The sequence below is a fragment of the Eleutherodactylus coqui genome, chromosome 9, assembly GCF_035609145.1.
Source record: "Eleutherodactylus coqui strain aEleCoq1 chromosome 9, aEleCoq1.hap1, whole genome shotgun sequence".
Lineage (NCBI taxonomy): Eukaryota > Metazoa > Chordata > Amphibia > Anura > Eleutherodactylidae > Eleutherodactylus > Eleutherodactylus coqui.
Genome location: NC_089845.1, coordinates 8,384,759 through 8,400,234, shown reverse-complemented (window position 1 = coordinate 8,400,234; position 15,476 = coordinate 8,384,759). Strand labels below are relative to the sequence as shown.

At 47.8% G+C, this 15,476-nt stretch overlaps 1 protein-coding gene across 6 annotated transcripts in view; it reads right to left on the bottom strand.

Moving 5' to 3' along the window:
* PTPN3 (protein tyrosine phosphatase non-receptor type 3) overlaps positions 1-15,476 on the bottom strand; it is a 318,436-nt gene that overhangs the window by 57,140 nt on the left and 245,820 nt on the right. For all 6 annotated transcript variants that reach the window (XM_066579095.1, XM_066579096.1, XM_066579097.1 and 3 more), the window contains one exon: positions 11,667-11,809. In XM_066579095.1, the coding sequence (XP_066435192.1) occupies positions 11,667-11,809 (143 nt within the window). The remainder of the gene's footprint in view (positions 1-11,666; positions 11,810-15,476) is intronic.

Below are 15,476 nucleotides of genomic sequence, written 5' to 3'. Positions count from 1 at the left end.
TCCGTACATGTCAGCAGGTCTTACAGCTCCTTACATTACAGGGATGTTATAGTCCTGCTGTGTGTTGGGGACCCGTATCCTGTCTGCGGTCCGTACATGTCAGCAGGTCTTACAGCTCCTTACATTACAGGGATCTTATAGTCCTGCTGTGTGTTGGGGTTATGTATCCTGTCTGCGGTCCATACATGTCAGCAGGTCTTACAGCTCCCTACATTACAGGGATCTTATAGTCCTGCTGTGTGTTGGGGATCCGTATCCTGCCTGCGGTCCGTACATGTCAGCAGGTCTTACAGCTCCTTACATTACAGGGATAAGTTCCTTTTTGTGTGTCAGAGGGTAATGCACTCCTGATTATAAAGTTTCTAAGATTCAGAGGTTGCCTGTAACACAGAAGCGGAGGGTCCGGGAATATGGTGGTCAGACGGTCATCCTTGTGTAGGTATAATGGAATTTCTTTGCAGTTTTCCTTAGTACCTCTAGTTGTGGATTGTAGGTCACTACTAGAGGCACACGATTGTTTCATTCATTCTCCTTGTATTGGAGTAGTTGATTCCTGGGTATCCTGGTGGCTCTGGTGATTTCTGGGTATCCTGGTGGCTCTGGTGATTCCTGGGTATCCTGGTGGCTCTGGTGATTGCTGGGTATCCTGGTGGCTCTGGTGATTCCTGGGTATCCTGGTGGCTCTGGTGATTCCTGGGTATCCTGGTGGCTCTGGTGATTCCTGGGTATCCTGGTGGCTCTGGTGATTCCTGGTTATCCTGGTGGCTCTGGTGATTCCTGGTGGCTCTGGTGATTCCTGGGTATCGTGGTGGCTCTTATGATTTCTTGGTATCCTGGTGACTCTGGTGATTCCTGTTTATCCTGGTGGCTTTCGTGATTCCTGGGTATCCTGGTGGCTCTGGTGATTTCTGGGTATCCTGGTGGCTCTGGTGATTTCTGGGTATCCTGGTGGCTCTGGTGATTCCTGGGTATCCTGGTGGCTCTGGTGATTCCTGGGTATCCTGGTGGCTCTGGTGATTCCTGGGTATCCTGGTGGCTCTGGTGATTTCTGGGTATCCTGGTGGCTCTGGTGATTCCTGGGTATCCTGGTGGCTCTGGTGATTCCTGGGCATCCTGGTGGCTCTGGTGATTCCTGGGCATCCTGGTGGCTCTGGTGATTCCTGGGTATCCTGGTGGCTCTGGTGATTCCTGGGTATCCTGGTGGCTCTGGTGATTCCTGGGTATCCTGGTGGCTCTGGTGATTCCTGGGTATCCTGGTGGCTCTGGTGATCCCTGTGTATCCCGGTGGCTCTGGTGATTCCTGGTTATCCTGGTGGCTCTGGTGTTTCCTGGTTATCCTGGTGATTCCTGGTGGCTCTGGTGATTTCTGGGTATCTTGGTGGCTCTGGTGATTTCTGAGTATCTTGGTGGCTCTGGTGAGTTCTGGGTATCCTGGTGGCTCTGGTGATTTTTGGGTATCCTGGTGGCTCTGGTGATTTGGTCATCAGTTGAGGTGGGATGGTCGCCCTGATTTAAAAACGTTCTTTTAAGATGGTATAGATGTTCCTCTCTGCCTGTTGGGTTGGAGCAGATCCGGTTATACCACACGATTGTTTCATTCCTTCTCCTTGTATTGGAGTAGTTGATTCCTGCGTATCCTGGTGGCTCTGGTGATTTCTGGGTATCCTAGTGGCTCTGGTGATTTCTGGGTATCCTGTTGGCTCTGGTGATCCCTGGGTATTCTGGTGGCTCTGGTGATTCCTGGTTATCCTGGTGGCTCTGGTGATTCCTGGTTATCCTGGTGATTCCTGGGTATCGTGGTGGCTCTGGTGATTTCTGGGTATCTTGGTGGCTCTGGTGATTTCTGGGTATCTTGGTGGCTCTGGTGATTTCTGGGTATCCTGGTGGCTCTGGTGATTTTTGGGTATCCTGGTGGCTCTGGTGATTTGGTCATCAGTTGAGGTGGGATGGTCACCCTGATTTAAAAACGTCCTTTTAAGATGGTATAGATGTTCCTCTCTGCCTGTTGGGTTGGAGCAGATCCGGTTATACCACACGATTGTTTCATTCCTTCTCCTTGTATTGGAGTAGTTGATTCCTGGGTATGCTGGTGGCTCTGGTGATTTCTGGGTATCCTGGTGGCTCTGGTGATTTCTGGGTATCCTGGTGGCTCTGGTGATTTCTGGGTATCCTGTTGGCTCTGGTGATTCCTGGGTATCCTGGTGGCTCTGGTGATTCCTGGGTATCCTGGTGGCTCTGGTGATTCCTGGGTATCCTGGTGGCTCTGGTGATTCCTGGGTATCCTGGTGGCTCTGGTGATTCCTGGGTATCCTGGTGGCTCTGGTGATTCCTGGGTATCCTGGTGGCTCTGGTGATTCCTGGGTATCCTGGTGGCTCTGGTGATTTCTGGGTATCCTGGTTGCTCTGGTGATTTCTGGGTATCCTGGTTGCTCTGGTGATTTCTGGGTCTCCTGGTTGCTCTGGTGATTTCTGGGTATCCTGGTGGCTCTGGTGATTTTTGGGTATCCTGGTGGCTCTGGTGATTTGGTCATCAGTTGAGGTGGGATGGTCGCCCTGATTTAAAAACGTCCTTTTAAGATGGTATAGATGTTCCTCTCTGCCTGTTGGGTTGGAGCAGATCCGGTTATACCTGATGGCCTGGCTGTAAACGATGGACTTTTTGATGTGTTTAGGATGGAAACTGTCCCATCTGAGGTATGTAGGCCGATCAATCAGTTTTCGGTACTGGGATGTCTATATTGAGTTGTTTGAAATCTTTATGGTGGTGTGTAAAAAGTTGATTTCTGTATACGAGTAGCTTAATGTCAGGTTTATGGTCGGGTGGAATGCATTGAATCTCTCATGGAATTTTATTAATTCTTGTTTGGTGCTGGTCCAGATGATTATGATGGCATCAATGTAGTGGAAGTAGGCCAATGGTTTGCTGGGGCAGGAGGCCAGAAAGTCACTCTCTAGTTTTGCCATAAAAAGGTTGGCATATTGCGGTGCCATTTTACTGCCCATGTCTGTTCCGGTGAGTTGCAGGAATATCTCTTTGCCAAAGGAGAAATAATTGTGTGTGAGGGTGAATCTTGTGAGTTGTAGCACTGCTGTCTGTGAACAGGATACGGATCTCCAACACACAGCAGGACTATAAGATCAAGGGACATTCACATGTTCCACATCCAATTTTGTGTACCTGATCTTGTGCAGTAAATGTCCTGTTGGGGGTCTTTATGTTGGAGAAACAGGACAGAAACTGAAAGCGAGGATGAGATCTCATCGCCACAGGATTAAACACAGAAAAAGACAATTGCCTGTGGCCGAGCACTTCTCTAACCCTGGACATGATATAGGAGATATGAGAGTTTTGATATTAAAGGGGGGTTTCAAGTCGCAAAACCACAGAAGAATTTGGGAATATAAATTGATAACAACCTTTGACATGCTGAATACGGGGTTAAATTGTTCCCCAGGATTTATGCGTGAATGGTGTGAGACATTTATAACACAGATAAGACCCCCATCAACAGTAATTCAGGGACCATAAACTTTCACTCCCTTATCAGTGTTTAGCTAAAAATGTTTCTGTACCTCTTGTAGCATTTCTAGCCTGCCGACCCCCCCCCAACAGTAATTCAGGGACCATAAAACTTTCACTTCGCTATTGCCTAGACAAAAAAAAAAGTTTGTTTTCTGTTGCAGAATTGCTTTTAAGTGCGAACCAATCCCATCCATGTCTGTGCCTTGTCATAAGTATGTGTGTATGTATATATATATATATATATATATATATATATATATATATATATATATATATATATATATATATATATATATATATATATATATATATATATATATCCATGTCTGTGCCTCGTCATAAGTGTTCTGCCCCACATAAACCGAAGCTACATAACATTCCATTCTAGGTGTTTAGTGGTTACAGCACCATCTAGCTGTGTTGCAAATGTATTACAACTTGTTTTTCTACCATAAAGAGTGATGTATTATGGGTAGTTTGCAAGGCATTGTGGGAAGAAGGAACTTCCAGTCAGAGATAGAGTTCAGACTTGCCTTTACTCCCTCCTCTTCAAAATCCACCATCTTTGTAAAAGCATATCTGGTAAGAGAACTACCCTTGTTTCAGAGACAGTATGTTATGCAGAGCTGTTCAGTGGTCAGTTGTGTTGTTACTCAGGGAGTTATAACTGTTTAGTTAGCCATGCAGCACTATGTGTAGCAGCCATTTTGCCATGTACCTCCATGTTAATGTTATGTAATGTTTCCTATGCATCATACTTATGTGAATTATCTGTATTCTTATAGTTTTACCATTATCATCATTATTATCGTCATCATCATCATCGATCTGTTAACTAATAAACCTGTCAGATTAAGAAGAACAGTTTGTTTATTTGGAAGACAGAAATGGTTAAAGGGGTTGTCTCGCGAAAGCAAGTGGGGTTAAGCACTTCTGTATGGCCATATTAATGCACTTTGTAATATACATCGTGCATTAATTATGAGCCATATAGAAGTTATTCACTTACCTGCTCCGTTGCTAGCGTCCCCGTCGCCATGGATCCGTCTAAATTCGCTGTCTTCTGGCGTTTTTAGACGCGCTTGCGCAGTCCGGTCTTCTCCCTGGTGAATGGGGCCGCTCGTGCCGGAGAGCTGGTCCTCGTAGCTCCGCCCCGTCACGTGTGCAGATTCCAGCCAATCAGGAGACTGGAATCGGCAATGGACCGCACAGAGCCCACGGTGCACCATGGGAGAAGACCCGCGGTGCATCGTGGGTGAAGATCCCGGCGGCCATCTTGGTAAAGGAAGAAAGAAGTCGCCGCAGCGCGGGGATTCGGGTAAGTAATAAACTTTTTTTTTTTTAACCCATCCCTTGGGTTTGTCTCGCGCTGAACGGGGGGCCTATTGAATAAAAAAAAACCCCGTTTCAGCGCGAGACAACCCCTTTAAATATGAGCCATACAGAAGTTATTCACTTACCTTCCCTGCGCTGGCGTCCCCGCCTCCATGACTCCGTCTAACTTCAGCGTCTAATCGCCCGATTAGACGCGCTTGCGCAGAAGGGTCTTCTGCCTTCGGGTCTGTCCGGCAGCAGTGGCGTTCTGGCTCTGCCCCCTTCTACGCGTCATCGCGTAGCTCCGCCCCATCATGTGTGCCGATTCCAGCCTCCTGGTTGGCTGGAATCGGCACACGTGATGGAGCGGAGCTACGCGATGATGCGTAGAAGGGGGCGGAGCCAGAACGCCGCTCGTGCCAGACCGAGCCGAAGGCAGAAGACCCTTCTGCGCAAGCGCGTCTAATCGGGCGATTAGACGCTGAAGTTAGACAGAGCCATGAAGACGGGGACGCCAGCGCAGGGAAGGTAAGTGAATAACTTCTGTATGGCTCATATTTAATGCACGATGTATATTACAAAGTGCATTAATATGGCCATACGGAAGTGTATAACCCCACTTGCTTTCGCGAGACAACCCCTTTAAGCTGAATGTCGGACTGCACGCTGTGTGAACGTGTAAGAAGACAGAACAGTAAAACAGATGCTAGTCACCAGCGATAGTGGATCAGACTAGACGGAGCCGCCATCAGCCACGCGGTCTTATGTACAAGATTGCAGCGGCCGCCTTTTAGTCACAAGAAACAAGATTGCAGCGCCCAGTAAACGCAGCACGAGCTAAGCCAAGCTGAAGTCTGTTCCTACCTGGACTGAGTCTGCACAGAGACATTAAGCAGCCAGCAAACCGGCACACAATGTCTACTAGCCAGACATCCTCCTATAAGACCAGGTCACGAGCAAGCTGCTCTAGCAGATCTTCAATAAGAGAAATGGCTGCTCTCGCCCGCGCAGAAGCTGAGGCAGCAAAAGTAAGGTCCTCCTTTGCAGCACAAGAGACGCAACTAAAGCTAAAGCAAGCAGATCAAGAAAAAGAGAGAGTCTGCCTGCAGGTGTCACTGGATAAACTCGCCACAGAGAAAGAAGCAGCAGCCGCATTAGCCAAGGCAGAGTTCCTAGAAGCCGCAGAGTTCCCCGAATTAGAGAAACAGAGCCAGGTACTCGGGTTAGGCCTAGACCAAGAAGATCCAGCACAGCGCGTCTCAGAATATGTCCATCGGCATCCCAAGGCAGAAGACGGCTACGATCCAGTATATCAAACAGCACAAATAGAGCGTCAAAGACCCGACTTTAAAGCACAGTACGGTATGCGACAAAACTATGCTGACCACGACTACTGCCCTGCAAAAAGGAAGCTACAACCCTCGCTCCAGCTTAAAGAGACAGCTTTCGCATCAGAGTGGTATTTAACAGACTGCCCTAAGCCAGAAACTCCTAAAAGGTATGGTGATACACTGCACACGCAGCATAACAACAGCACACCGGGTAGTATTGACGATAACCAGGCTATCGTGGACTTCGCTAGGTTCTTTGCTAAACGAGAACTGGTTACCAAGGGACTTATAAAGTTCACCGATCGCCCAGAGAACTACAGAGCATGGCGAGCCTCCTTCCAGAACGCCATAGGGGACTTGGGTCTCTCCTGCAGTGAGGAGTTAGATCTCTTGGTAAAGTGGCTTGGAAGCGAGTGTGCTGAACACGCCAAAAGGATCAGAGACATTAACATAAACTATCCAGGCGAAGGCCTAAAGATGGTGTGGGAAAGACTTGATGAGTGTTATGGGTCAATAGAAGCTATAGAAAATGCTTTATTTAAGAGAATTGATAATTTTCCCAAAATAGTAGGTAAGAGTTACCAGAAACTCAGGGAACTTAGTGACTTGTTAACAGAGGTACAGGTTGCTCAGGCAGAAGGAGATCTGCCAGGGCTAGCATTCCTGGACATCGCCAGGGGTGTTAATCCAATTGTCCAAAAACTCCCTTATAACTTACAGGAGAAGTGGATCACGCATGGTTCTCATTATAAACAGGTTCATAATGTACCATTTCCCCCCTTTCGGGTATTTGTAGGCTTTGTTGCTCAACAGGCAAGGATCAGAAATGACCCCAGTTTTGACTTTACATTGTCTTGTCCCACTGCCCCTGGTGTGAAACCTTTTAAAACACCAGTAGCGGTCCACAAAACTAATGTTGCCTCCACAGATTCTCCTTACAGGTCGTTTAAGCCTCATCAAGAAGAGAACAAACACGAGGATCCTACCAAACAATGCCCCCTGCACAAGAAACCACATTCTTTGCTAAAATGCAGAGCCTTCAGAGAGAAGTCTTTAGAGGATCGCAAAGAATTCCTGAAAGAAAACAACATCTGCTTCAGGTGCTGCACTACAACATCGCACTTCGCCAAGAACTGTAAGGTCAGTTTGACATGCACTGAATGCGGTAGCACAGAGCACAACACGGCTCTACACCCTGGACCACCCTCTCAGGTATCATCCCAAGCAGAGGAACAGGACGGAGAGCAGATAGACACAGCAATAGTCACTTCTCAGTGTACAGAGATCTGTAAAGGACTCGCAGGAGGGAAGTCATGCTCCAAAATCTGCCTTGTCAGGGTTTATCCTGTCGGCCACCGAGATAAGGCGATCAAGGTATACACAATCTTAGATGACCAAAGCAACAGGTCTTTAGCTAAATCCACCTCCTTCGACACCTTTAACATCGTAGGGCCTGGTTCTCCTTACTCCTTAAGGTACCGTTGAGACGGCGGGGAGGAAGGCAACTGGATACATGGTAGAGTCCATAGATGGTCAGACCTGCTTGCCCCTGCCAACCATACTGGAATGCAACCACATTCCTGACAACCGGTCTGAGATACCTACACCAGAGGTAGCAGAATACCACCCTCACCTCAGACGTATAGCTCACCTGATACCGAAACTTGATCCAAAGGCCCCAATAGTCCTACTCCTTGGAAGAGACATACTACGAGTTCATAAGGCTAGGGGACAGATTAACGGTTCCCAGAATGCTCCATACGCCCAGAGACTTCACCTAGGATGGGTCATCATTGGAGAAGTCTGTCTAGGAGGAGCACACAAGCCGACCTCAGTCAACAGTATGCTTACCAACACACTAGAAAGTGGACGTCCTTCCCTATTCCAGCCATGCCACAACAGTTTCCTGATAAAAGAGTTGCCACAAAGCACTCCCATGCCTTGTCCCTTCGCAGATCCTTCCTGTGAAGACCACGCCTGCGACGGTGAGCAAGATCACTTAGGGTGCACAGTCTTCCACAGGACAAGAGAGGACAACAGGGTCGCGATGTCCATAGAAGACAAGCTGTTCTTGGATATCATGGATCAAGAAATAGTAAAGGACAAGTCCAAAAGCTGGGTCGCACCTCTACCGTTCAAAACCCAGAGACGACGCCTGCCTAACAACAAAGAACTCGTCTACAGCCGATTTATTTCCCTCAAACACAAACTCCAGAGAACACCAGAGACAAAGGAACATTTCTTCACCTTCATGGAAAGAATATTCCAGAACAACCACGCAGAAGTGGCACCCGTACTCCAAGACTCCCAGGAGTGTTGGTACTTGCCCATATTCTGCGTTTATCACCCCAAAAAACCAGCACAGATAAGGGTAGTATTTGATTTGAGTGCCAGATGTGAAGGTGTCTCGCTAAATGATGTCTTACTGTCCGGTCCAGACCTCAACAACAGACTTCTAGAGGTACTCCTCCGCTTCCGCAGGGATTCTGTAGCATTTATGGCCGACATACAACAAATGTTCCACTGCTTTCTTGTCAAGGAAGAACATAGAAACTACTTAAGGTTCTTCTGGTACCGCAACAACGACTCTAACGAGGACATCATAGAGTACCGAATGAGGGTGCACATCTTTGGAAACAGTCCTTCCCCTGCAGTTGCCATCTATGGTCTCAGACACTCTGCCCGAGAGGGTGATGCAAAATACGGGTCTGATGTCAGGTCCTTTGTAGAAAGGGACTTCTATGTGGACGACTGCTTGAAGTCTACACCCACGAACGAGACCGCAATCAATCTCCTGAAAAGAGCTCAAGAAATGCTCGCTCAATCTAATCTGAGGTTGCACAAAATCATCTCTAACAGCCGTGAGTTAATGGAGGCCTTCTCACCCCAAGATCATTCTAGCGATCTAAAGGACTTGGATCTTAGCACAGACTCCCTTCCCATGCAACGGAGCCTTGGTTTGCTCTGGGATTTAAAGGCGGACACATTCACCTTCCAGATCAGCAAGGAAGAAAAGCCTTTCACACGCAGAGGGGTCCTGTCTACCATAAACAGTTTATATGATCCTCTGGGATTCGTAACACCTGTTACCATCCAAGGAAAAATGATGCTAAGAGACTTTACCACAGAGACGTCTGATTGGGATGATCTGCTTCCCATGGAGAAAAAAGACATGTGGACAGGTTGGAGAAAGTCCCTTAAAACTTTGTCTAGTCTTCATGTGACACGCCCATATGCTTCCGTGCCTTCAACGGAAGTCAAGATGCAAAGACTGTATATCTTCTGTGATGCTTCAGTCAAGGCGATTGCTACCATAGCATACCTAAAGACCAGAGACGTCAAGGAACAATGCCATATAGGGTTTGTTATGAGCAGGGCCAAACTGGCGCCACTCCGCGAGCACACTATACCCAGACTGGAACTATGCGCTGCTGTGCTTGCGGTAGAGTTGGCTGAACTTATAACGTCAGGAATGAATCTGGAAATCGAGGAAGTCAAATTTTACACAGACAGCAAGGTAGTCTTAGGATATATTCGCAACGAAACCAGACGCTTTTACGTCTATGTCAGCAATAGGGTGCTAAGGATCAGGAGGTCCACTTGTCCCAAGCAATGGCACTATGTTCCTACGCACCATAATCCGGCAGACCATGCAACTAGATCTGTAGCAGCGGGTGGCCTTAAGAATACAACTTGGTTTACGGGTCCTGCATTTCTGTACCGTTCAATGTCTTGCAGCATTGGATCCGACTCATTTGAATTGGTAAACCCAGATACCGATGAAGAAATCCGACCTGAAGTATCTGCTCTATGCACAGTGATTTTGGAACACCAACTCAAATCCCATCGTTTCAACAGATTCTCCACTTGGATGTTGCTTGTTCGTGCTATAGCCTGTCTAAGCCATATAGCTCAGTCTTATAGGTCGACATTACCTGTGAGTCAAAGACCTTGCAAGGGTTGGCATCACTGCAAACACGCCTTTACTGCTACCAATCTGGACAGAGCCAAGAGCATAATAATTCGCACTATACAGCATGAATGTTATGCTAAAGAAATAGACTACTTCAGCAAAGGCCAAACAGTCTTCAAGGACAGCGCCTTGAAGAAGCTTGATCCCACCATTGACCAAGATGGGTCTCTAAGAATAAGAGGTCGCCTACAAGCAGCCAAAGTGGAATTTAAGGAGAAACATCCTATGGTAATTCCCGGGCATCATCACGTCACAAATCTGCTCGTACTCATCACCAACACATTCCCGAGCAAGGATGGGAAGGTACGCAAGTTCGAGGTCAAAGTGTGGAAGCCTGGGGAAGGCAAACTATTCCTCAGGCCAGTCGCGGAACTTGTTTTGTTGTTTTCACTGGAAAGACCCAATAGTGACGTCCGTTGACGTCAGACGGGGAGTGTTCTGCCCCACATAAACCGAAGCTACATAACATTCCATTCTAGGTGTTTAGTGGTTACGGCACCATCTAGCTGTGTTGCAAATGTATTACAACTTGTTTTTCTACCATAAAGAGTGATGTATTATGGGTAGTTTGCAAGGCATTGTGGGAAGAAGGAACTTCCAGTCAGAGATAGAGTTCAGACTTGCCTTTACTCCCTCCTCTTCAAAATCCACCATCTTTGTAAAAGCATATCTGGTAAGAGAACTACCCTTGTTTCAGAGACAGTATGTTATGCAGAGCTGTTCAGTGGTCAGTTGTGTTGTTACTCAGGGAGTTATAACTGTTTAGTTAGCCATGCAGCACTATGTGTAGCAGCCATTTTGCCATGTACCTCCATGTTAATGTTATGTAATGTTTCCTATGCATCATACTTATGTGAATTATCTGTATTCTTATAGTTTTACCATTATCATCATTATTATCGTCATCATCATCATCGATCTGTTAACTAATAAACCTGTCAGATTAAGAAGAACAGTTTGTTTATTTGGAAGACAGAAATGGTTAAACTGAATGTCAGACTGCACACTGTGTGAACGTGTAAAAAGACAGAACAATAAGTATGTGTGTATATATAATCCGACTCATTTGAATTGGTAAACCCAGATACCGATGAAGAAATCCGACCTGAAGTATCTGCTCTATGCACAGTGATTTTGGAACACCAACTCAAATCCCAGAACAATCTGTCTTCTTACACGTTCACATATCCATATCTGTGCCTTGTCATAATATGTATGTTATGAGTGTGTATAAATATCCATTAAGCCTCTTCAGATCCAATCCATAAGCCTGATGAAGAACCCTGCGTTGGTTCACAAGCTCGCTATTACATCATGTATTTTTGTTAGCCATTAAAAGTTCTCATATCTACAATATTACTTGGTTTCTCTTGCTGGGAACAATCACACTGCCCAAATAAAAACACAGCTGAAGTTTCTAGAAGTCTTAAGGCAGTATGACAAGGAAATATCCCCTGACATGTTTGGGAATCTGTTACAAAAAGACAATCTACCATTTTACAGGAAAAAGGAAAGTATCACCAACCTCGAACTGGATGAGGACAATGCCCGTCTCAAGCCCTTTGGCAAGTTGCTCCATCGACCCTTGCAATGTATCGCAGTATTCTGTGGGAAGTATTGTCGCCGGAAACCGCTGAAAGTCCGACAATTCTCCAAATGGCTTCACAACTGAAACATAAAATGAGGTCTTAGTAACCCATACTCCAGTCCATTAGAAGAGATCCAATAGGCTGTGAGGTGAGGAGGCATCACTTATTAATCCGTTCAGCACCAGAGATTTTTCGACTTTTCATTTTTTATCGTGGTCTTCCAAGAGCCATAACTTTATTTTGCCATTGATACAGCTGACCTCGATTTTAATGGAAGAGCAGAGAAAAAAAAAGGTGGAGCAAACCCAAGTACTAGCCTGAAGCAGGAATGGGTGGGGGCGTTGCCAACCAGGACATCCTCCCCCCCGGAGAACATTGGCGCAAACTCACAGAGGAAAGTTCTTGTGGCGGATCTAGTAAAATGGAGAGTATTATACAAAGAACAGCAGCCATAAAACATGTTTCGAAGCTGGGAAGACCCTTCATCGGTTACGCTGGATAACAGACAGCATGTAGCTGAAGGGTTTTAGTCAATCTATGGTGGAAGGTCCAGGCACCAGTGAGGTTTGTAAACCAAACGGGGTGCTGCATATCCCGCTACAACCAAGTTCAAAAAAGGAAAAATAGATTTTGAAGTGCAGTGAAATGAAAAAACAACGAACTATTGGCATTTTAGGGGGTTTAGTTTTCATGGCGTTCCCTCTATGCTGCGGGTCGGTACAAGTATGGAGATACTGAACTTCTGTAGTTCTCTTACGTTATACATCTGAAAATACATACATAAATGTGCTTACATACTTTTTTCTTACTGTTTGTATTTCCCGCGCCGTCGCTCAGCGATGACACAGGTACCCACGGCCCATACGTAATGTTAATTGCATGTGTGCTACAGGTTGGACAGCCTCCATCTGCATGGAATCCGCAGCCAAACAGAATAAGCTGCGATCTCTACTGTGCTTGCGGAATCCGCAATTCATATCCCCGACTGTGAGCAGGAAAGCGAATCTGCATGATTTTCAATGCCCACGTTTTGCTGTGGATTCTGCAATTGGAATCGGCCTATGTGAAGCCAGCCTAACTTTTATGTTTTCCCATCAATTAGGCTATGTGAGGGCTTGTTTTTTGCAGGGCAAGCTGCTTTTTTTATTGGTACCATTTTGGGGTATGTACAATTATATCATGTGTGTGTTTTAAAGAGACAGTGCCCAAACACACAGTTCTGGTGTTAACACATTTTTTTGGTTACGGCATTCATCATGCAAGATAAATAGTAATATTTCAATAGTTCGAACTCTTAAGGATATGACAATACCAATTGTGTTTGGCTTTAAAATTGTTTACATTTTCTTATGGCAAGAAAAATTTAAATGTTTTAATTTTTTTATAAATATTTTTAAACCTTTTATAAAACCTTTCTTCACTTTAATCCCCATAGGGGATTTGAACTTGTGAACGGCTGATCCCTTGTATGATATACTTCAATATTTCGGTATTGCAACAAATCATACTTTTTATTATTGCCTATTAGGTCTCGCCTGTCATGCCAATCCATAAGCACATCACGATCGTGATGCAGCGAGCCAATAGGACAACTGTGACGCCGCCCCCCACTGACTGCTCAGATTGACTGCAGCATCTAAAGAGTTAGGTCGGCTTCTCAGCGACGTAAGAGTATTTACACCATCTGCATCTGTGCACATTTTACTGCACTTTTGCGGGCGCATGCCTTGGGTATTTCTGCACACAAATAACACACAACCGTGCTCCCAGAGATTTCAATAGCCAATTAAATTTAATACGAGCTAATTGGTGCATGATATAAACAAAAATAGGGTGGCACTGTGTGAAGAAACACCCTGGACAACCCCTATAATGAACAGTGCTTAGCAACGTACCAGCGGCAGCAGAGGAGAGAGGGGGACCAGCGGCAGCAGAGGAGAGAGAGAGTAGAGGGGAACAGCGGCAGCAGAGGAGAGAGAGAGTAGAGGGGAACAGCGGCAGCAGAGGAGAGAGTAGAGGGGAACAACGGCAGCAGAGGAGAGAGAGAGGGGGGGGGGACCAGCGGCAGCAGTGTAGAGAGAGAGGGGGAACCAGTGCAGCAGAGGATAGAGAGGGGGGAACAGTGGCAGCAGAGAAGAGAAAGAGGGGGATCAGCAGCAGAAAAGATAGGGAGGGGGACCAGCGTCAGCAGAGGAGAAACACAGAGAGGACAAACGGTAGCAGAGGTGAGAGAGAGAGTGGGACCAGAGGCAGAGGAGATAGGGAGTGGGATCAGCGGCAGCAGAGAAGAGGGGAAGTGGGACCAGTGGCAGCAAAGGAGAGAGGGAGGGGGACCAGCGGCAGCAGGGAAAGAGAGAGAGGGGGAAGCAGCAGCAGCAGAGAAGAAAGAGAGAGGGGACCAGCGGCAGCAGAGGAGAGAGGATGGGGGACCAGCGGTAGCAGAGGAGAGAGAGAGGGGGACTAGCGGCAGCAGAGGGGAGAGAGAGGGGGACCAACGGCAGCAGAGGGGAGAGAGGGGGGACTGGCGGTAGCAGAATACAGAGAGGAGGACCAGCGGCAGCAGAGGAGAGAGGCATTGGCACCACCAGCAGCAGAGGAGATAGGGAGTGGAATCAGCTGCAGCAGAGAAGAGGGGAAGGGGGACCGGCGGCAGCAAAGGAGAGAGGGAGGGGGACCAGCGGCAGCAAGGAAAGAGAGAGAGGGGAAAGCAGCAGCAGCAGAGAAGAAAGACAGAGGGGACCAGCGGCAGCAGAGGAGAGAGGGAGGGGGCCCAGCGACATCAGAGGGGAGAGGGAAGGGGACCAGTGGCAGCAGAGGGGAGAGGGAAGGAGACCAGCGGCAGCAGAGGAGAGAGAGAGAGGGGGGAAACAGTGGCAGCAGAAGAGAGAGAGGGTGACCATCGGCAGTAGAGGAGAGAGAGAGAGAGAGGGACCAGCGCCAGCAGAGGAGAGAGAGAGGGACCAGCGGCAGCAGAGGAGAGAGAAAGCATAACCAGTGGCAATAAGGAGAGAAAGAGGGATACCAGCGAAAGCAGAGGACAAACAGAGGGGGACCAGCGGCAGCAGATGAATATAACAGAGGGGGACTAGCAGCAGCAGAGAGGTGGATCATATGCAGCAAAGGAAAGAGGGAGAAAAGCGGTGTCAAAGGAGAGAGGGGGACCAGCGGCAGCAGAAGAGAAAGAGACAGAGGGGGACCAGCGGCAGCAGAGGAAAAAAGAGACAGAGGCGGACCAGCGGCAGCAGAGGAGAGAAAGGGGGAACAGCCGCAGCAGAGAACAGAGGGAGTGAGACCAGCGGCAGAAGAGGAGATAGGGGAACCAGCATCAGCAGTAGAGAGAGAGAGGGGACCCGTGGTAGCAGAGGAGAGAGGGAGAGAGATCAGCGGCAGTAAAGGACAGAGAGAGGGGGAACAGCGGCAGCACAGGAGACTGCGGTAGCAGGGGAGGGAGGGAGGGGAACCAGCGGTAGCAGGGGAGGGAGGGGAACCAGCGGTAGCAGAGGAGAGCGGGAGGGAAACGAGCGGCAGCAGAGGAGAGCGGGAGGGAAACGAGCGGCAGCAGAGGAGAGCGGGAGAGAGGGGGACAAGTGGCAGCAGAGGAGATGGGGGGGGGACAGCGGCAGCAGAGGAGAGAAAGGGGGAACAGCGGCAGCTGAGAACAGAGGGAGTGAGACCAGCGGCAAAAGAGGAGATAGGGGAACCCGCATCAGCAGTAGAGAGATGGGAACCGTGGTAGCAGAGAAGAG